Source organism: Pituophis catenifer, unplaced genomic scaffold (genome assembly GCF_029215685.1).
Source record: "Pituophis catenifer annectens isolate HBS135680 unplaced genomic scaffold, rPitCat1.0.hap2 SCAF_6, whole genome shotgun sequence".
Classification (NCBI taxonomy): Eukaryota; Metazoa; Chordata; class Lepidosauria; order Squamata; family Colubridae; genus Pituophis; species Pituophis catenifer.
In genome coordinates, this window is record NW_027256886.1 from 70,987,545 (window position 1) to 71,010,224 (window position 22,680).

Consider the following 22,680-nt stretch of genomic DNA (forward strand, 5'->3'; position numbering starts at 1 on the left):
ATTCCATGTGAAAAGAACATATAAAGTTGACTTGTATAAGTCAGGTCTTTGGTTCATCCAGCATCACACTATCTACTCTGAATTGAAGTTTTCCAGCTTTTAGACTAGTGTCTTTCACTGCTCTCTCTACAGTATCCAAGGATTAAAGTCTAGGCATGCCAAATGGACACTTGGTCATTGAACTGTATCCCCTTTCTTTTATCTTGAAACACTACAAGAACGTTCCTTTAATAGTAACATCAGTGAATATCTTTTGTAGTAGGATGGAAATATGGATAGAGTTCAGCACAGTATGGTCGGTCCATTTTTTCATGTCCATTTTTTCATCAGCTGGTACAGCTTTCTACATTTGCAATTTATATCACCCATGGTGATTTAAAACCTGTCTTCATTAGTGATCTATTATGACAGCTACGACTGCAAAGGTGTTATAAATTGTTAATGATGAAATGCTTAAATATTAGTGAATTTCATACTGCACAAATGCTTTTGGAGCTTCATGTTTGTTTCTCAGACTGGATATGTATTTCTTCAAACATATTTAATACAAAGAACGGATTTATCTTTTCTGATAATTCTGGTAGCTGACCATTTGATGCAGCAAATCTATCACTGTAGCCCACTGAAGACAAATTAGGCTTATCCACACTTACCCAGTTAGTTAAAGATGAGCTATAAATACTATTTTTCTACCTCTGATTAAAATCCTCAGTGGCAGAGATCAGAGAAATTTGTCCAAGTACAGGTAGTCCTAGACGTACGACCACAATTGAGCCCAAAATTTATATTGCAAAGTGAGAGATTTGTTAACTGAGTTTTGCCCTGTTTTACGACCTTTCTTGTCACGGTTGTTAAGTGAACCATTGCAGCTGTTAATTTGGCAGCTCTTTAGTGTTCAGTGTCTCTGGCTTCCTCATTGACTTCGCTTGTCAGAAGGTCAGAAAAGGTGATTTACATGACCATGGGAACACGACAATAGTCATAAATATGAACAAGTTGCCGAGTATCCAAATTTTGTGAAAAAGGATCGCAAATCACTTTTTTCAGTGCCGTTGTAACTTCGAACACTAAATGAACTGTTGCAAACTAAAACTATTCTTGATATCAGTCACGGACTGATAGCAATAGCGATAGCATTTAGCTAATGTAGCATCACCTTATGCTAAATAAATAAATTTTCTCTCCTCTTCCTCTTCTCTTCTCTTCTCTTCTCTTCCTCTCTCTCTTCTCCCATCTCTTCCCCCCTCCCCGCCCTCTCCTTTCCTCCCCTCCCCTTTCCCTTATTTCCCTTTCCTTTCCTTCTCCTTCCTTCCCTTCCATTCTCCTCTCCCCCTTACTTAAATTAAGACACTTTCAATTACCCAGTAGCTCTTATGAAGGGCAGGCTTCTATAAGACAATTCTACCTGCATATACTTATAAAAGAGCTTCCTGATGATTTCAAAAGATAAGCAATAGAAAGTCCCTAATTATCCATATTGCTGTCAGGAAGTTTTCAAAGGCATTTAATATCCTGCCACGGTGCTCAGTGTGAACAGATAATAAAACCATTTATCCTCATGGAAATCAATTAAAACTTAATTAAAACAGTTAATAAAAATCATACAGTTGTCTCCTTTCTGCACTTCATCAATACAATAGATGTTAACAGTTTCACCGTTATTTTTACTTCGCTGTTAATACATCTCCACCCCAGGCCACCCCAACGATGCCCTTGAAGTGATGTCCCAGTGCCTGGAGGCCGTGCGGACCTGGATGGGGACAAACAGGCTCCGACTCAACCCCTCCAAGACCGAGTGGCTGTGGCTTCCAGCGTCCCGATATAGCCAGCTGACGCCATCGCTGGCTATTGGGGGCGAATCACTCGCCCCCACGGAGAGGGCTCGTAACTTGGGCATCTTCCTGGCTGTCTTTAGAAGACCATTTGACGGGCGTGGCCAGGGGGGGCTTTTTATCAGGTTCGCCTGATACGCCAGTTGCGTCCCTTTCTAGATTGGGACTCTCTACGCACAGTCACTCAGGCACTAGTCACTTCCCGCCTGGACTACTGCAATGCTCTCTACATGGGGCTCCCCCTGGGGTGCACCTGGAGGCTCCAGCTGGTCCAGAACGCGGCCGCGCAGGGGATTATGGGGGCGACGAGGCGCTCCCATGTGACACCTCTCCTGCGCGAGCTGCACTGGCTCCCGGTGGTCTTCCGGGTGCACTTCAAGGTGTTGGTGACCACCTTTAAAGCGCTCCATGGCCTAGGGCCGGGGTACTTACGAGACCGCCTTCTGCCACCAATAGCCTCCCACCGGCCAGTACGCTCGCACAGAGTGGGCCTCCTCAGGGTGCCGTCCGCCAGACAATGTCGGCTGGCGACCCCCAGGGGGAGAGCCTTCTCTGTGACGGCACCCACCCTCTGGAACAACCTTCCCCCAGAGTTACGTACAATAACAGACCTCCGGATTTTTCGTCAGGCCCTGAAAACCTATTTATTTCAACTAGCTGGGCTGGCTTGAGTTTAATTTTAAATTGATTTTAAATTGGGTTGTTTTAATTTACGGCCAAAATATTTAATTATTCTAATACTGTTTTTAAATTTTGTATGCTCTGTTTTTACTTTGGCTGTGCACCGCCCTGAGTCCTTTTTGGAGAAGGGCGGTATAGAAATTTAATTAATAATAATAATAATCTTTACAAACAATTTCTTAATAGGGATGACTATATACCTCGACTTCCTTGGCAACTGCTTCGCCAATCAGCGAATCAAAAAAAATCAAATCAGGCTGAAAAATGTATCACTGCTTTCCTTGGCCTATAGAAACACAAATACAGCCAAAGCAAATGATGCATGGGTATGATGAAAGGCTTCAGTTTAGGAAAGCTTGCTGTAGATCTTCCATGGCATCAGTTGTTAGACATGACTGATATCCAGCAGCATGTCTAAATAAGAGGTGAACTCCAAAACATGGAGATAAGGATATATTTCAGAATTATCTAACCTTCACCTTTGAAAAGCTGGAAAACTTGACTGAACCAATAAATAAAACTTTTGTACTCATTCAAGCTAGTATTTTAGTTCACATTTGCCAAGACTGGTTATACTGGGAAAAGCGGCATGGTGGCCTAGCGGTGAAGACTTTTGCCTCCCACTCCAAAGGTTTAGAGTTCAATCCTAGGTAGCGGCAGATGTTTCTCTCCTAGGTCACAAAGAGAAAATGCTGCAAACCCCATTTGGCATCAGGAAGGGCATCCAGCCAGTAAACGTTCAGCTCCATTCAGTCACCTCAACTCTACCCTGAATTAAAGGATTACGGGATTGTAAAAAAGGAGTTATTTACATAATTAAAATAAGATTGTTTTAAAATCTTGTTCAAAAAGAGGTAAGACCTTGATGGTGGAGAACTGGGCATACTGTATTACGAGGATTTCAGTTGAGATAATACCAGCACACTATCTTTTTACTGGTTTAATACATGACAGATGTATATAAGCAAAAACAATGTGTGTTCACAGATACTTTTGTACACAAAAGCAACTGAACAGCTGGTAGCTGGATTATAATACCCATTAGACAAGAATAAATTTTTAAAAGATTAATTGCCATCTGAAATGTTACTGCCAAATTAAATTGCATGTTTATATGCTGTTCCTCAGTTATCACAGAAATGAGAGCACATGCATACCTCAAAACTAGTTAATTTGTGGTTATGTAACTGTTGTGTTTGATTCTGAGCATCACAGTTGAAAAACGTAAGTTCAGTAAGGATCACGAGAGATGATCTGAGAATTAAAAACCAGGTTCCAGGAAGACAGATTGTAGAAGCTGAGTTTGGATTTAACACTATCATATCTTGTCACAGTTCATAGTGGCGCAACGAAAATTTGAAATACATATACATTGTTGTGCACTTTTTAACTTAATCAAAGACTGCATGAATTCCAGAGCAAATCTTGTTTTCATGGGTTGGAATTTAAAAATCAGTTTGAACTCTTCCTTTTAAACTTTCTGTATCAGAGCTAAGTACTGTAAAATGAAATATGTCTGTGTATTTCACTTCAAAATATACAAAGAACAGGAGATACAACAGGAGTGAGCAACTAATGCCACCAAAGTTGCTTACAATCATCTGTAAAGAAGTAATTTCAGTTGTATCTATATCACAGGTAAATGTGTTTATAGAAGACACTGTTTCCATTTCTGTACTTTATTTCGTTAAAAATGCTAAACCCATCAAACTTGCTCAATCACTCAGTTGGCATCTGTACCTAAAGGTGTGTATGTGTGTGTACATATAGACACACAGACATACACACAGACACCAGGGGTAGGTTCTACTTACCTTTACTACCGGTTCACAACGGGATCATGCATGTGTGATTGCTTCACTCACGCATGCACAGATCTCTGATAATGACATCCGGGGCAGTGGGCGGCGCCTCCTGCCAGTTTTACTACCGGTTCTTGCGAACTGGTCCGAACTGGGGGCAACCCACCACTGACAGATACCAGAAAAAGCAGCACAAGCCCTATACCAGGATAGCTAATTCCTTTTAATTTATGCCCATTCATTGAAGAAATACCTGTATCAATAACAACAGACCAGGAACCAGACATTTAAGTCATAGTTCTTTTTGATCAGCATTTGTTTCTAACAGTATTTTTTTCCCTCAACAATGTAGAATTTGTTTAGCTATTAGTGATGGTAAATTAAACATTTAATAAGAGCTTCCAGCTAGCAGAATAAAGTAGCAAATACGTTTCAAGAGTAAAAAAAATAACTTTAACAAAATATTTTATGCAAAGATTTTTTAAAACATCTGTATAACAGATGTTGGGCTTTCTTAACCATCAGAATGTTCTCTTCTTATTTCTGTAGGTTAATCTTCCATGCAACATGAAAAAGGAATAAAATAAGCAGATGAGCTGGCCAGACAGCTTTCCCCCCCAAAAAAGTTATCATCTATAATTAAGGTATCCAAAAGAAAGGCATTGATACAACTCTTATTGGATGGAGGCAGACATAAGCATACAAATGCAAGCATAGAAATAGTGAGGTTAAAATTTGTAAGAGCAATTGTCCCAGTTCTTCCTTATGTACTTAATTTTATTTATTGATTTGCTCAAGTAGCCTAGCACCTTTAGTTAATTTTCAAGCTGCTTTTTTTCATTTTTAGGATCATCTGTTTTGATGCTATGCTAACTTGGCACACTATTTAAGTAAGAGGTATTGAATTTCAAATATGTCGTGGTATCTCTATAAGCTCACAGCTGGGAACAAAAGATGACTTTTAAAATTCTACCTTTGCCCTAGTGAAAAAGAAGATATGTCACCAGTGTCTGAAGTTGCTTCTCAATGTGAAATGAAATGATACAGATGGTGGGACATGGACTTCCATACTGTTCTTCTTTATAGTCTCACCACACATAACCCTAGTGAAAATGCCAGACAAGTAGATGAATATTGTATGTATAATAAGCATGTATTTTCCATTTATATAGCTAATTCAGGACCACAGGATAATAGTTATCTGCATAGATTAGCATGAACAGTTTTGCCAGGAAAGTTGAATAGAGAAACCAGCAAAATGGGATAAATGCTCTGAACTTCCATTTCTTATTCCAACCTCCCATCATAGAATGTTTCTAAATGTATGTCACTATTGTCGAAAAGATCCAATGAACATTTGACCTATTTCAAGTCCATGGTAGGAATGTGGCAGGTGAAATGAATGATGAACAAGAATTTTGTGATGGTTTTAAGTATCACCATTTTAATAGGATTTAAATTGTGCTTCATCTATTTGGGATGGTTTCCATGTTCCTTTATCAATATCTAAGACAGAGTGCCATTCTTAAGATGATATATTGGCTATAATTAGGTGTTTTACACATGTAAATAGGAGTAGTTAACTCATTTGCTATTTCTATGTTTGCCAAATATTTAATCTGTCATTCCATCCCTAAAAGAGGAAAATATTCATAGTAAAGACATCTAGGCAGATGTACATTCTGTGCATTAGCCCAGGAAATATTGTAATAAGATGGCTTTGCCAAAACAGAAAATATTCAAACTCTGCAATTATGAATAATGCAGAAGCTTAATTCCAACATAATCTATTATCTTTCCTGCTTTGTGCAAGGACTCCTACTGTGACATTAAGAAAAATAAGTAAGGAACAAGACGATCTCTGCCTAGGAGGTAACAGTTTAGTTTCATATAATATTAGAGAATAGATTGTAATTTTCCTATAAACTGAATTTGTTTGGTCAATATTTCAAATTGGAGTGTGCCGTATATTATTCACTACACTGCTGTTTTATTGTATTTGCACAGTGTCAATATCAGTTTTTCTACTAATCCCTAAGTGAGTTTGATTTCCTGGTCAGAATTAAGGGCTTTTTCTCCAGAGGTGATCATAGAATGATGGAATTAAATAGGGAGGTCACCTTCAGTGCACACATTTATACAATTTCAGATGGGCTAAACTCTTCCCGGATGATAGGATTAAAAAAAAAAAAGATTATGGAAGTGAATTAAACAATGTATATAGAAGAAAGGAACAGAAGGAGCTATGGGGTGATTATGTATTTGTGCAACAAGAAAGCAACAACATTTGAAATACTTTTGTGTTGAATTTATATTTACCGACAAAGAAATAAAGGGAAACTAGTATAGATCTATTTCAAGCTATTTAGCTCTCGTCAGCTAGCCAAACCCTTCTGGGATTTGAACCCGAAATACTTACATACTAGGTAGAAGTATTAATCTCAAAACCATGGGCTCTCCTCACTTTGTTGGCTATACCAGGGGAGAGATTAAGCAGAAGCAGTATGCTCCGTCCCATATTTGGGTAGACCAGGTTGCCCTTATAGACCGGTGTCATGGGACAAAACACTTAACATTTGAAATAATGTACCCTCAAAAGCTCCTATAAAGAAAAAAAATGTCTCTAAAGAAATATAAGCCATAAACATATTGGCCTATACATTAAGACATTTTCTTGCATTACTTTTTAAAATATATTTGTGATAACAATTCTGTTCTTGGTATATGCCATCAAAATCAGGGGAATAGCATCAAAATCAAGGCAGAAAAGGGAAAATCTGGAATCAAATTAAGACTTCTATCAAAACCAGATAAAACAGTTTTAAAATATTTACATTTAAGATAGCATGAGATTTGAGTAGCAGCATTCAAACCAGGCAACCAGAAATGGCTAATTCTCATGATGGCCTCTCCATTTAAGATATCAAGGGTGTAGATTTGAAGATGCCTTGTTCTCAAGCAAGAGGTTTCATGAATGTAGGAATGATCTTTCTCTTGGGAATCTAGAAATAATTGGTAGGGCAGGATTTTAGAACAGGAACTAAGACACAATTGTGTGTGTGGGGAGGAGGTGAGGGAACAATATTGAATTATTGGACAATAAGGGTGGATATTGGACAATAAGGGTGGATTAAATTGGGGGAGGGGGGAAAGAAACTTCCAGTTTTGCCTCAGCATTCTGTTTCCAGATTCCTTGTGTCTATCAAAGGATTTTCATTCTGTATTCTTGACACTGATGGTAAAATCTGACTCCTATTAGCTCCAAACAGCCATCTCTTCCTAAAACCACTGTCTCCCTCTCTCTTCAGTACACAACCTGTGTACCTATTACATTGGTTTCCTTTAAAATATCACATGGTTTTACAGGAAAAGATCTGTGCACTGCAACAAAATAATTTGTATTCTAAACTCAACAGTTTTGTGATTCATAGATTCACTTCTCTGTTAACATACCATCCATTTTGGCTTCCTGAGACAGAAAAGCTACCCTGAAAATGTGCTACTTTATAGCTGTTCAGCAAACCTTTCATGAAATTTTAGGTATAATTATAGGATCATAATATTTTCATATTCTGGGCATGAAATATTAACTAATTAAATCAAAATGGTTTGGTATGTCTCAACCTCAGTGTCGGTTTCATTAACACGCTGGCTACAGTGCTGAGTGTAGCTTCTTTTGGAAAGCAACTAAAATCCGTTGTTAATTTCCTGATTAGCTTTGGACAAATCACTGTCTTGAGGCCTAGTTTACCAATCGGGATGCTATCGAGCTTTGGGTGTTGCTCAGATCTTCTTAAAAGTGCATGAGGATAGAAGTGTAACTGGATCTTGTCAATCTTCCATAGTCCAAACTCTTTCTTGCATGAAAATTAGTGGTGTCTCTCCTGCTTTCCCCAGATTTACAAGTCTAGAGACAGCACCAGAACTACATCTTCAAGTATTAGCTTATTGTTAAAATGCATTTGATCTCTCAGGTTGTTCTGCTTCACAGAAAAGAAAGGGCATTGAAAAACTTAACAGTGTCAGGTTCCAAGTAACACCCCCAACGAAATCAAACTCCAAGGCTTGAAGTTCCTCAAAGCTAAATTTATTAGAGATGTCATATTGGAATATCTGGGAAAACCCGAATCTGAGAGCTTCTGGGTTTTCCACACCCAAAAGAAAGTTCAAGATCTTGCCCATCTGTCCATCATACAGCCAATCAGGTACCCTCTGGAACAGAAGATACCTCCTCATTCTTCTCAGCACAGCTGCAGGGCACAACGGCCTTGACTTTCTAAAAAGAATTTTATTTTGACTACATATCCTCTTCACTCTATACAATCCCACCTCCCATTTTCCCACAGTAGAATTTGTGGCAGGCCTGAAGCCTGAAGGCACCAAAGTAAAAAGATGGCTTCCAGATCTAACAAACAGGGCATGAGGGCGATCCCAATGATAAAATTAATTGAGGAACTTCTTATAACATCAATAACCATTAGGTGTTTATTTTTTTTTTAAAAAAAATCTGAAATACATTCACTTTGAGATTTGTCCTTTCCAGTTTTAGCCCTTTTTATTTGTTTTGCATTCAAAGGATGTCAATGATTACAAGCATTCAGCTGTAAATGCTTTCATCTCACGAGTTATTAGCATTATTTTTTTTTCACCAGGTCTTAGTATATACAAACTATATTGATGGAGTTTGGCATTTCTAAAGGGAAATAAGTGAATATTCTTTTGTTTTGACTGGAAAAAAAAAAGTGAAGTAGAATAAGGGTTCCCCTATTTTAAACGGAAGGATACATTCAGCATTTTGCCAAAAGCACACCTACCCAAATACAAACACTTCTGGGAGGAAAAATTCTTTTGAATAAATATTCCAATGCTGAAATAAGGTTAGAGATATTGCTGAAGAGTCAACTTGATTTTGAATTGTATATACTAGCATCACTACAAAACTAGCTTCTCTCTCCCTCTCTCTCATAACTTCATCCAGAAATCCATATTGCAATCTGGTGTTCATGGTGTTATCATTTGTTGTTTTGTAACTCAGATTTGTGGTAGGGCTTTTTGTTTGACAATAAAACATTTTCCTGAGACTCCACGGAGGCTTTTAAGGACAACTGCATCTTTAATTAAATGTTTCTTCCTTGCCAGTTGTCTTCATTGCAAGCGTGACATGAATGCTGAATTAGCCTTTAATTGATTTTTTATTAGTCAGTTTCTATTTCCTATTAGAGGGATTTTATTATTGGTTGCTGTTAAATAAAACAATTTAACTGTGATTAGTGTCTCCTAAACCATGGCAACTGAAGACCAATTAAGTAGCCATGGACTGAATTGTCATATAAACAAAAATCCTACCCTGAGAAGGGGATAGGAAAACATTAACATATGAAACTTAGTTTGAAGAAACAGGGTATTTGAATATTGGGAGATTTCAGATAAGGCCAATAAAGACAATTTTAGTTCTTCATTAAGTCATTTTAAGATGAAGTAAAGTCCCAGAAGGACTACAACAATGCAACATCTGGATAAAAAATTCAAAGTATGATGCCAAACTACCACATTTTTGTTTTTCAGCAAGTCACTGAATCAAAGAGTTTATCACATGATGGTTGATTTAGAGAAAGTGTATGGTAAAGTGAATAGTTTTAATAATGAACTTTTGCATGGTACACTTTTGAATGTGATAAGATTATTATTAGTAATACTGCTTTACAAAGCCTTAGTATGGCCACACTTGGAATACTGCATCCAGTTTTGGTCACTACAATTATAAAAAAGATGTTGAGATTCTGGAAATAGTGCAGAGAAGAGCAACAAAGATGATTAGGGTGCTGGAGGCTAAAATATATGAAGAACAGTTACAGGAATTGGTTATGTCGAGTCTTGTGAAAAAAAAAAAGAGGACTAGGAGAGACATGATAGCAGTGTTCCAATATCTAAGGGCTACCACAAAGAAAAGAAGGACAAACTATTTTCCAAAGCATCTGAAGGCAAGACAAGAAAAAAAATGGATGGAAAGTAATCAGAGAGAAAAGCAACTCAGAACTAAGGAGAAACTTCCTAACAATGAGAACAATTAATTAGTGGAACGGTTTCCTTTCAGAAATTATGGGTGCTTCAACACTGGAGGCTTTTAAGAAGAGATTGGACAAAAATTTGTTTGAAATGATTCAGTCTCCTGATCAAGCAGGGATTAGACTAGCTGACTTTCAAGGTCCCTTCCAACTCTTGTTATTCTATATTCTATGTTCTAATGTGGAAGTGAGAATAAATGGAATGCTTATAGAATAGGGAATGAGAAAAGGATATGTGATGTTCCTTTGGTTGTTTAATATATTTATGGGTAAATGTATAATGAATGCTCATGCTGGTGTGTTAGATGTGTTGGCTGGGGACATATATATTTGTGCTGATGTGTTAGATGTGTTGGCTGGGGATGTGAATATATGGGTATTTTTTATAAACAGATGATGCCATGTTTCTTGGCTGAGAATCAAATGATTTGTAGCAAATGTTACATAGATTATATGGTCTCGTGAGAAGTATGGATCTGAAAATTAATATAATAAAAACTAAGGAAAATGAAAGGGAAAACACACTGAATGAGTGCAAGTGTACATAAATTTAAAAAAAACCTAGAGTAAGTAGATTAATTTTTCTGCCTTGTTTATTAAAGAAGGGAGAATGGATGGAGAAATTTTAAGATGTGAAAATGTTCATAGAAAGGGAGAAGATAATACCCATTACAGTATTTTGAGGAATGAATGCCAAAAGGAGTGAAAATAGCATGTACAAGGATTTTTTTAAAAAGCTTTATTACAGAAAAGAGAGAGTTGGATATGTCAACCTAAATCGCAAATCACTTGAATGCAATTGGAACAGATTACAAAGAAACATGTTTGCATGTAATAAAAAAAGATGAAGAATGAACAAACGTTGAACAATACTTGACTGGATACAATAGCGATATCCAGAATGAAAAAAAAAAAGTATGTTTAGATATTTTGGCCATTTAGCTGCCTGCAATTACTGCGAGTTCAAATCTCACCAGCCTCAAGGTTGACTCAGCCTTCCATCCTTTCGAGGTAGGTAAAATGAGGACCCGGATTGTGGGGGCAATAAGCTGACTTTGTATAAAAAAGAATACTGCTTGGGGGGGGGAAGCCCTACTAAGCAGGTATATACAAAAAAGTATGAAGGCTATTGCTTAACTCATTGTAAGCCGCCCTGAGTCTCCGGAGAAGGGTGGCATATAAATTGAACCAATAAATAAATAAATAAATAAACAGAAGGGAATGAATCAGATCCACAGAAAAGAAGAAGCAAGAAAATTAAAGAAAAAAAAAGCAATGCATAAATTTGTATTTGGATGTGATGGAAGTCAGGGTGTTTTGCAAGAATAAAAGGGCAAGGAATAATTGTGCGAAAGGTTTGGTGTAAATAGTTTTAGCTATTGTTCTTCCTATCTCATTCTTTCATATTCTCTGGCTTGCTATTTTTTGTGTGTGTACTCTGCATAATGCTGCTTAAATGCAATAAAGTATGGCTCAATATATGTACATCTACACTATGTGACTCAAGAAAATTGTCTGCTAAAGAAATTTCTGCTGAAATTTAATTTATCCTTTAAATACAAAATGAAAACAAAACAAATGTTTATTACAAACCCGACTGCAGCACTTCAAAGCATTTAAAGGTTAAAACAATATTGAATATGTTGGAAAGCTGACAAATTCTGTTCCATTATATAAGCAGAGAAACGGGAGGCATCTCAAAGCTGTTTGAGTTGATAGGTTGTCAGTGTATAGAAAGAACAAAAAATGGATTAAAAATGTTGATTGCTACTCTAAAGTAACATAAGGGTGTCCCTTGGAAAGTCAAGAGATTATCAGCTTCAGTATTAATCCAATTTAACCTAGTTCAGAGAACGTGTTCCCTTAAATGCTCATTTTTTAATTATTGCTTCATGAAACTCGGTTTTGCGCTTCTTCAGTTCCATTTACCATTCTTCTCTCATGACACATACCAAGAAAAGAAATGCAGGGACATTAAATGCAGATGATGGGTGAGGGGAGACCCCTTGTATAATGTTTTTCCTATTTGTGATAGCTTCAATGAGCTGCTTACGGTAATACCGTCCTGAACTTTCATCTGGCTGCTTACCAAAAACATGCCAGTTGGTTGCCACTTAACCATTTCAGTTAGGCCAATCTTATTGTCCCATCATGCTTGTCTGCCTCAATTATTTGGCCTGTTTTGTGGAGTCATGGTTTTTAGTGTCCCTTTTCTTGATCAAATTGGGTTGGGTTACCTTGACCTGTTTTCCCAGAAGGGAGAAAAAGCTTAAATTGGCCTTTGGAGCCTCCACTTCAGGTAATCAATCAATCACTCAATCAGCCAGTCAATCATCCAACTGCTTATATCAACCCAGCTCAATTCTTACAATATAACAAAGCAGTAAAAGAAGATGAAGAGACAAGCTACAGCCTCCTCTCGACTTCTTCTTTTCACAATAAAGTGGTGCTGCACATTTTATGGCTCAAGAAAAGCAATACACAAATAACAACAACACTCCTTTCTCCATTTACTTAGCACTGAGTAGTGGAAAGAGGAATGTGCCAATAATTTGAAGTACAGCAACAGAAAAGTGACATGAAATAGAATGTAAACTACTGGTAATTGCATGTTAATTTCACTTGCAAATCCTGGGGTTGGCAGGGCAGAGAAAACAAAACAAGCTCCAAGGTGTGCAGCTAATCTCTTTACAAAATTTGCATTCACCCTTACGTTTACCTTTTCCACCCTTCACCAGATATGGTGCCTCTGCGTGGAATTTTAAGGTGGAAGAGAACAATGTTATTCAGCTATGATTGATGGAGTGCCTCTACAAAATCTTGATCAACGAAGAGCAATACATTTGTACAGAATAGAAAGTCAGCCACTATCTTATAATATCACCACGATCAACCATGCATAATGAAAACTGTTTACAAAGAGACGTGGAATGATTTCTCCCAACAGCAGTAAAAGGCAAAATTAACAGCTGAATGCTAGCTAACATAAACTATACATATAGTTTACTCCAAGGACTTCTCTACTAAGCCTTCTTTTCCAATAGTTTTTGTCGTCCAGTTTTGTTGGAAGGCAGTTGGGGAGGCTGAGATGAATGGGATCTATTTGTGCGTTTACTTTGAGGTTCGGAGAAAATAAAGTAAAATAAAACGAGACAATGATCCTACCCATTTAACAACCGAAAATATTTCAAGCAATTAGTACCATCAATAGTACAATACTATGAGTTTCTTACCCTCACTTGACCCACAAATGCATTGGTTTCTTCTTCTTGTACTGTAAAATTTTTTGGAAGAAAGGGATCAAAGACTGGCCCATTATCGTTTACATCTGTTACAACCACATTCACCGTAGCAGTTGAGGTCTATATAAAAACATAAATAAATAAATAAATAAATAAATAAATAAATAAATAAATAAAGTGATGATCTATATAGTTTTATCTTGCTGATAAAGTTAAATGTTATACTCTGACAAGTACAGGTAGTCCTTGACTATTCGTTTAGCGACCGTTCAAAGTTACAAAGGCACGGAAAAAAGTGACTTATGACCATTTCCCACACTTACGGCCATTGTAGCATCCCCGTGGTCACGGGATCAAAATTCAGATGCCTGGCCATTGGCTCATATTTATGACGGTTGCCATGTCCCAGAGTCAAGTGATCACCTTTTGTGACCTTCTGACAATCAAAGTCAAGGGGGGGGGGAAGCCAGATTCACTTAACAACCATGTTACTAATTTAACAACGGTAGAGATTCACTTAACAACTGTGCCAAGAAAATTTGTAAAATGGGGCAAAACTTACTGAATAACTGTTGCTTAACAACAGAAATTTTGGGTTCATTTGTAGTCATAAGTGGAGGACTGTCTATATTTAATGATCATTCTTCATAACTCAAACAGCATTATTTCTTTATGGCATTTGCTATGAATAATCATTTTTTTAACAGATATATAGTTTTTTTTTTTTATAAAGTTATGGCACCCACTAATAGTTTTGAATTAAAGAATCTATTCTAAACTGGACTGCTTAATCCCTTCCTCCCCACAATAATCCTAGAAGTCATATAAAATACAAAAATTTACTCTATTTGTTATAAAACTAATTTAAGAATCAAATAGGTAGTATTTAATAATAAAATACAACAAAACAACTGTTACACCTAGAGTTTTATCAAAAGTAATATGTTAACTCAGAAGTAGGTTCCATTGGGTTAAATGTAGCTTATTCCTAGGATAATGCATACAGTACTGTATTGCAACATATAAAAGATGAATGTTTTAATCTATCCTTTTGAAATTTAAAGCAGTGACTATGAAAAAGAAAATATGTCAATTTTAAGCTGCAAGAACCACATATGTTTAATAAATTCTGTGACAAAATTCCACGTGCATAACACTTTTCTGTCAGTTCCAAATTTACTGTCAACAGTCAGTAGAAAACAGTGTTGTGCCGAGTCCTTACCCAGAGAACTAAGATCTTGTTCAAGAATAGAGGAGGCTCAGTGGTCAAAAAACAACCAGAAGCATCTCCTGAAATTATTAGAAGCTTTGAGACTCTCTAAGAGATGTATTTGTGAGACTGTGTAGAAATACAATGTATTTTAAATAATTTGCATTTCAAATATTTTTTTCTGATTTGTTTCAGATATATGCATCTTACATGAGAAAAAAATTCTGACTGGATTTCTGAGAAAAGAATATGTTAAGGTAGAATGTCTTCCTTATCTATAAATGTCAAGATTCTATACCAATAGCCTTTTGTTTCTATACAAACCCACATCCCTTCAAAAATGTAGTATATGCCCTAAAATAGTGTGAAATAAATAACTGCTTTACCTAAAATCATGTAAAAAAGGTAAAGTACCCCAAAAATGTGCATTATACCACCTGACCCATTGTGGCTACTCGAAACAACTTTAGCCCCACTAAATCACTAATAGTCTCTTTGCTTCTTTTGCATAGAATTATACCCCTTTGTCTGTATTGACACACAGTGAGCAATTAATATATTCTTGTTTTGGTAAGTAGGCAACTACTAATCTGAACTAAGCTGTCATGCTCAGAAAAAACTACAATGGGTAAAATTAGGCAAGGAGTTCTAAAAAAAAAAAAGTCACATGAGAAGTATATACTGAACACTTCCTATGCCTACTTTCCTTTATTTACAGGCCACTGTATCCAGGGTATTCACTTACCTTCACTACCGGTTCGCAAATGTGAGCGCGCGTGCCTCCTCCACACATGCACAGAGCCTTCTGAGCATGTGTGGAGGGTCAAAAATGGGACGCGATGATGTGGGTGGAGCCTTCCGCCATTGGCGCTACCGCATTACGCGATATGGATAGAACTGGCTGAATTTCACCACTGACTGTATCCTTTCTCAATAGGGAAGGTGGAAAAAAACAAGAAAAAATATTCTGGTATTTTGAATCAATTTCGCTGTTGAAGGCCTTTTATTGACCGTGCACCATCTCTAGGAACCCCACTATCAAGCCTTCTCTGTGGTCCCCCCCTTGTAGAAGAGATCACTCCTGAATATATGGTTTCTACTATTTTTCTACTCCAGAATAGATGTGTTTTCTACTAGACTGCAAAAAATAAAAAAGTTTGACAGATAAATGACATCTTATTAGGTGCCAGACACTGAACTATACAGGGGCGATTTATTTTTTTTAAATGAAGCATTCTTGTAACCAATAAAGGAGACTGTTTGTAGTTCAGGGTCGAAATGAGGGATCTTTGGTGCTCTCTGGAAATGGTTGTTTCCTTACCCCAACTAGTAACATTATCATGTTGAAGATGTTACCTAGTTTGGGTAATCTGCAACAAAGCAACCAAGCCCAGAGAGCATCAAGGACCCTGCATTCTTGTAAGGATGGCAACGTATCTAAATAGGCCAAGAAAGGAAACAGAGATTCAAGTCCTGAAAACATACAGCTGACTGAAATTCACTGCCACTCTTATTCATAAATTTGAAAGCTTTAATCTGAAGTTGAGTTTTCCGCTACAGCAGAGTTCCTCAATCTTTCTGAGTTTGCGGACTGGCGATGGAGGGAGAAGGGATGGTTCCACGTGATTGGTGGGCAAGCTGGCACACACGCAAATCCATTTGCACAGGGAGCAGGCACCTGCGCCTGCCGCTCATGCAAATGGAGCACATGTTTACTCACTTCTCACATGGGGATTTGCACACGCTCACTTGCCACTTCCACAGGCTGGTTCTGAACAGTCCAAGTACTGGTAGAGGGCTGCAGCCCAGGGGATTGGGGACCCTTACACTATAGGTTTAGAAAATTAACTTTGATCTCCTACAGAAAGTCTGATATTGGAAAATCTTCTCTGACAATCTTTGAATCTATTTTTGATCTCTGACACTGGAATTTGGTATTGGGAAGAAGGAATAAGACGCACGCTAGAAGAAGCTGAGAATTACTTCTCCTCCGCCCTCTGCCATGTTTCCCAAGTGGGGGAAATTTAAAACAGAGATTGAACTTTTTAAAACCATTTCTCTATCCAGTGCCTGAAATGCAGGCAATTTAACAAACAAAGAAACAAAAATGCTGGGACAAACATCTCTCCATTCCCCCTCTGTCAGGCCAACATAGTACAGCATGAGATAGAGTTCAGCTGTCTGCAAAGTGTGTTTCAATATACCATATTTTTGGGAGTATAAGACACACCTTAGTTTTTGGGGAGGAAAATAGGGGGAAAAAAAATCTGGCTACTAGGTATTCATCTGGCTAATCCTTAGCCTTGTCAGCTTCAGCACATTAGTTCGCTCAGTGGTTTTGAGGTTGGGGCTGGTTGGAGCCAAAAAACAGCTTCTGAAGCACAACTGATCGTTGGAGGGAGCTCCAGTGAAGCAGGCAAAGCGCGGAAGTGTAAGAGAAGGTGGAAGCTGTTTCCGGTAGTCATTTTGAGTACCGCACATTGCATTATCGGCCTCCAAACATGTCATGTTTTTAGGTGGTGATCAGCAGGAATGTGCTTTGGCGATCCCCGCAACCTTAAAGGGCTCTCAAACGGACTGTTTGGAGGTTGAAAATGCGACGCATGGAGCCCAAAAACACAAGCCATTGTTGGTGGCAATCTCTGCAGCCAGGAAAAGGATGCGCGGAGGCCGAAGGGTGGGGGCCGGTGGGTGGGTGGGGTTACATTTGGAGTATAAAACACACCCAAATTTTCAGCCTCTTTTAGGACAGAAAAAAGTGTGTCTTATACTCCGAAATATATGGTAGTCAAGACATCATACATGGGGTGGTTGCTCCACCCTTTTTCCTAAATGTGTCATGATGTACGTAAAAAAGGACAGGGCTTCTATCTTGATTTTTTTGACCTCCTTATGATAGTCCTGAGAGGAAGATTTGGATTATTTTCTACCTGTATTCAGCAAAAGCTAAACCTTGACATTACTCTAAAAAGTACAGGTAGTCCTCGAGTTACAACAGTTCATTAGTGATCGTTTAAAGTTACAGTGGCACTGAAAAATGTGACTTATGACCATTTTTCACATTTATAACCAGTGGTGGGTTGCCCCCAGTTCGCACCGGTTCTATAGAACCGGTAGTAAAACTGGCGGGAGGTTCCGCCCAGTGACCCCGACGTCATCAGAATGCTTCTGCGCATGCGCAGAAGAGCGTGCGGACCCATTGCAAACTGGTAGTAAAGGTAAGTAGAACCCACCCCTGCTTACTACCATTGCAGCATCCCCATGGTCACATGATCAAAATTCAGACGCTTGGCAACTGACTCATATTTATGATGGTTGCAGTGTCCCAGTGTTTTGTTTGTTCTGACAAACAAAATCAATGGGAAAGCCAATTCACTTAACAGCCCTGTTACTAACTTAACAACTGCAATGGTTCACTTAACAACTGTGTCACTTAGCAACAGAAATGTTGGGCTCGGCTGCGGTTGTAAATTGAGTATCCAATCTGTCTAACTGATGAATCCCAATATTGATCTACTCCCACTGAAAGCTCAATAACTGGATTGTCCAGCGGGGTTCATTTATTCTGAATTCACACTTCTATTGGATGCCACAGAAAGGATGACTCAATTTTCTCTGCTCTTTACAACCTCCAGAAACCCACAGGAATTACCACATTTGATTTCTAAGCATTCTGTTGAAAATATGGCTGCAGTTTCTTGCTGAGAGCAATTTGACCATTTCAAGTAGATTGCGTGGGAAGAAATATTTTCCTCCTGAATCTATGGGAAAAAAAAAATACTTAAAAGTACAATGTTCCTAATCTCTCTGAGAGTAATGACACATCATGAAGTCCCATTGGTCCCAAGGCAACTTCAGCATATTTCAAGAGGTGCAGCAGCATGAAATATGCTAGCTGCTTCAGACAACTCACATCGGCAGAAAATGTGAAAAAAAAAAAAGAAAAACTCTCAGATAAAAATACTTAACCATCTTTTCATTCCGAAATTAATACGGATCCCAACTTATTCTCTCTTCCTCACCTACCCTGCCAATGAATCCTCATAGAAATAGGATGAAACAAACAACACTTATCAAGAATCACACATGAACATGTCACAAATGCAGTTAAAATTGCTGTGCCTATCCTAACTGTTCTATCATTTTTCCTGGCCCTTTAACAATCTTTAATAATCAGCTCTAATAAAAGGGGGGGGGAAGAGTGTGGATTTGGTAACCATATTAGCAATTCCACGCAACTTGTTATGTGGAACAAGATAAATTGCATGTGCTTTAAAAACGTCTTTTTGCTGCTTATAACTCATTAAAGACTTTCTTAGACTTTCTTATTTCATCAAGCTGGCCTGGCCTAAATCTTCTCCCCTTTTAAATGTAAATTTTAATTTGTTTTTAAATTATTGGGTATTTTAAATTTGTCTCAGCCAAATTATTTAATTCATTTTTATTCTATTTTAAATTTTTGTATTTATGTGTTTTATTCTGTGGCTGTTCACCACCCTGAGTCCTTCGGGAGTACGGTGGTATAGAAATCCAATAAAATAAAATAAATAAATAAATTAAATAAATGTATTGACTGGTGAAGAGGACAGAGTAAGACATTCATTAGAGTCCATGGTGTCCTGCCAAAAATGAAGTTCCGGTACTGTGTGATGCACAGTTGGGTTATACATCTTCTTAATGAAAAACCACAGTAGATTCATCCTTTCTCGCTTTATACAATGGAGGCTGCAGTAATTAGAAGGGGGAAGATGCAAATGTGACTTTTCTGCCGAAAAGGTGTAGCCACAGTGATAGTTAGCTAACCAGTCTGAAACAAGTGAAGCAGGAATTCCATTCCATTCCTTATTATATTCTTGCTGATGCAGAAAAATGCAACTTCAAATGTTATGGATTCCCACACACATGCAAAGCTTTCCATTTAGAACGAAATAAATGAAAATGAACTAATACCTGAAGAGCTAATAAGCGGAACCTGCATTACATGGAGATTTTCTCCTTCAGTAATGATATATTCATTAGAAAAACTGCACTATGAAGCAAAATGCTCTCAAAATCTCCAGACCGGCACTATACATGCAGGACTTTCTATCCTTAAGCTTTCTGATTAGAATTTTGGTGGTCTTGACATTGTCGCTTAGCACCCTTGAGAATCAAGAAATTCGGCATCACTGGGCTAGACTTGGGGTCCCCAATCCCCGGGCTCTAGATCAGCCCTGGGCCGCAGCATGCCAGCAACTGGGCCACACAAACAAGTGAAGCCCCATCCACAGGATTCAGGCAGCATGCAAGAGCCACAGTGGCGCAGTGGTTAGAGTGCAGTACTGCAGGCTATTGTTGCCTGCAATTTGGCAGTTCAAATCTCATCAGGCTCAAGGTTGACTCAGCCTTCCATCCTTCTGAGGTTGGTAAAATGAGGACCCAGATTGTTGGGGGTAATATGCTGACTCTGTAAACCTCTTAGAGAGAGCTATAAAGCACTGTGAAGTGGTATATAAGTCTAAGTGCTATTGCTAAAACCATGCTCTCTCCAGTCCACGGAAAAACGTTTCTCATGGAACCGGTCCCTGGTGCTCAAAAGGTTGGAGGCTGCTGGGCGAGAGAATAGAATAGAGTAGAGTAGAGTAGAGTAGAGTAGAGTAGAGTAGAGTAGAGTAGAGTAGAGTAGAATAGAATAGAATAGAATAGAATAGAATAGAATAGAATAGAATAGAATAGAATAGAATAGAATAGAATAGAATAGAATAGAATTTTTTATTGGCCAAGTGTGATTGGACTCAAAAATAATTTGTCTTGGTGCATATGCTCTTGGTGTACATAAAAGAAAGAAAAGATACATTCATCAAGAATCATAGAGCACTCCATGAAGAAGTATCAACATTTTGATAAATTTATGCCAAGAGCCCATTATTTCATAATCTTATACTAAATTATGGTTTTTCAACGAAGCTGTATTATCAAATACAGGAAAAAAGGTAAAGTACAGGTGATCCTCGACGTACTACCACATTTGAGCCCAACCTTTCTGTTGATAAGTGAGACATGGGTTAAGTGAATTTTGCCCCAATTTACGACCTTTCTTGCCACCGTTGTTAAGTCAATCGCTGCAGTTGTTAAGCTAGTAACATGATTGTTAAGCAAATCTGGATTCCCCATTGATTTTTTCTTGTCAGAAGGGGGCAAAAGGGGACCACATAACCTCGAGACACAGCAACCGTCATAAATATGAGTCAGTAGTCGAGGGTGTCCGAATTTTGATCACGTGACCATGGGGATGCTGCAACGGTTGTAAGTGAGAAAAACGGTCATAACTCATTTCTTTCAGAGCTGTTGTAACTTTGAATGCTCACTAAATGAACTGTTGTAAGGTGAGGATTACCTGCATATGACTGAAGCACAGATACAAAAAAGCAGCAATCTGCAGCCTGTAAGAATAGCTTGCCCTCACATGTACCCCAACTGGCTCCTACAGACAATCTGTTATTCTCTTCATTCTTCCCATTCCATTGCCTCAGCCATGTTCCTTATCATTTCCCCCTTCCCACCTTATACAGTATGAATTTAAGAGAAGATTGGGCAGCCATTTCTCCAGAATGGTTATAGGGCAGGGATGCCAAACTCAATTTCATTGAGGGACACATTAAGGTTGTGTTTGACTGCGGAGGACCAGGGTGGGTGTTGCCAGCTCAACGTCACTCGTGTCGGGGGCGCCTGTGGCGGCCCGAGAGCTCTGCCAGCAAAATTGGGCTCCTAAGCTCCATTTTTCGCTGTGATGACTTCCTGCAACCCTCTGCCAGCAAAAATGGAGCTCGGGATGGCCACCCTCATGAACCCTCGACAGTGTCCTGCAACATTCCGCCAGCAAAAATGGAGGAGGGTGGCCCTCCTAAGCTCCATTTTCGCTGACAGAGGCACCACAGGCTGGTCCTTTGCTGTTTCCAGGGCGGCCCTGCAGGCTGGAACTGGCTCCTGGGCCTTGAGTTTGGCATCCCTGGTATAGGGTCTCTGTTTGAGAAGTGGGTTGGACTAGAAAAGCTCCAAGGTCCTTTCCAACTCTATTATTCTGTACCAATTTCTGAGCTTCCATTAATTTTCTTTCTAATATTTGTCCCAACCCTCTATACTCCTCTACCTATGCATGTTGGGCATCTGTCTCTATGCAGGTCTGGAAAGAGAAATGGAAAGTTTGTTTGTGTGTGTGTGAGAAAGAGAGCATGAGAGATAGGGATAGATGTGTACACACTTATGGCAGTGTGTAATATGGGGCACATGCATATAAATGTTTAGGTAAACAAATATTCAATAATTTCACCTGTTTTGGACATTGTTCCACCTGCTTTGAGAATGTGGGATCAAACGAAGAAACTGACCAAAGATATATCTAGCCAATATGTTGTGGCCCGCCAGCGGTCTGCACAGATTGTTGCTGATCCCGACAACGAGGAGGCTGGTGTGGTACTGCACCAGCAGCCTGTGCAGCCTGCGCTCAAGTCGGACAGCGAGGAGGCTGAAGAAGATGTGGTGCCAGAAGCAGGGATTCAGTCAGGGCCTTCAGAACCTCCAGAGGCTCCTTTAAGTGAAGAGGATGAAGAGGAGGAGCCTCTTCTCAATGCACGGGCACGCAGAGCTGCCAAAAGGCAGGAGTGGTTCCTCAGGAGGAGGTCTCCACGAGAGTAAGGCTTCGGGGTAATTGGCCACTCCCTTAGACTATTTATTTATTAATTTTATTATTCATATCTCCGAGGACTCTCATATTTAAGAAAGTATGTAGCTTGTAACAAGCTGCAGGAAACAACTTTAGTTCGCTAATCATCATGTTGGGATGTCTCTGCAACCTTGCTTCTGGGCTTT

General features: G+C 38.7%; 1 protein-coding gene across 1 annotated transcript in view; it reads right to left on the minus strand.

Moving 5' to 3' along the window:
- The window catches only part of PCDH15 (protocadherin related 15), a 403,619-nt gene that overhangs the window by 143,979 nt on the left and 236,960 nt on the right, over nt 1–22,680 (minus strand). Inside the window, exon 18 of the mRNA XM_070946499.1 lies at nt 13,614–13,742. Within this exon, the coding sequence (XP_070802600.1) occupies nt 13,614–13,742 (129 nt within the window). The remainder of the gene's footprint in view (nt 1–13,613; nt 13,743–22,680) is intronic.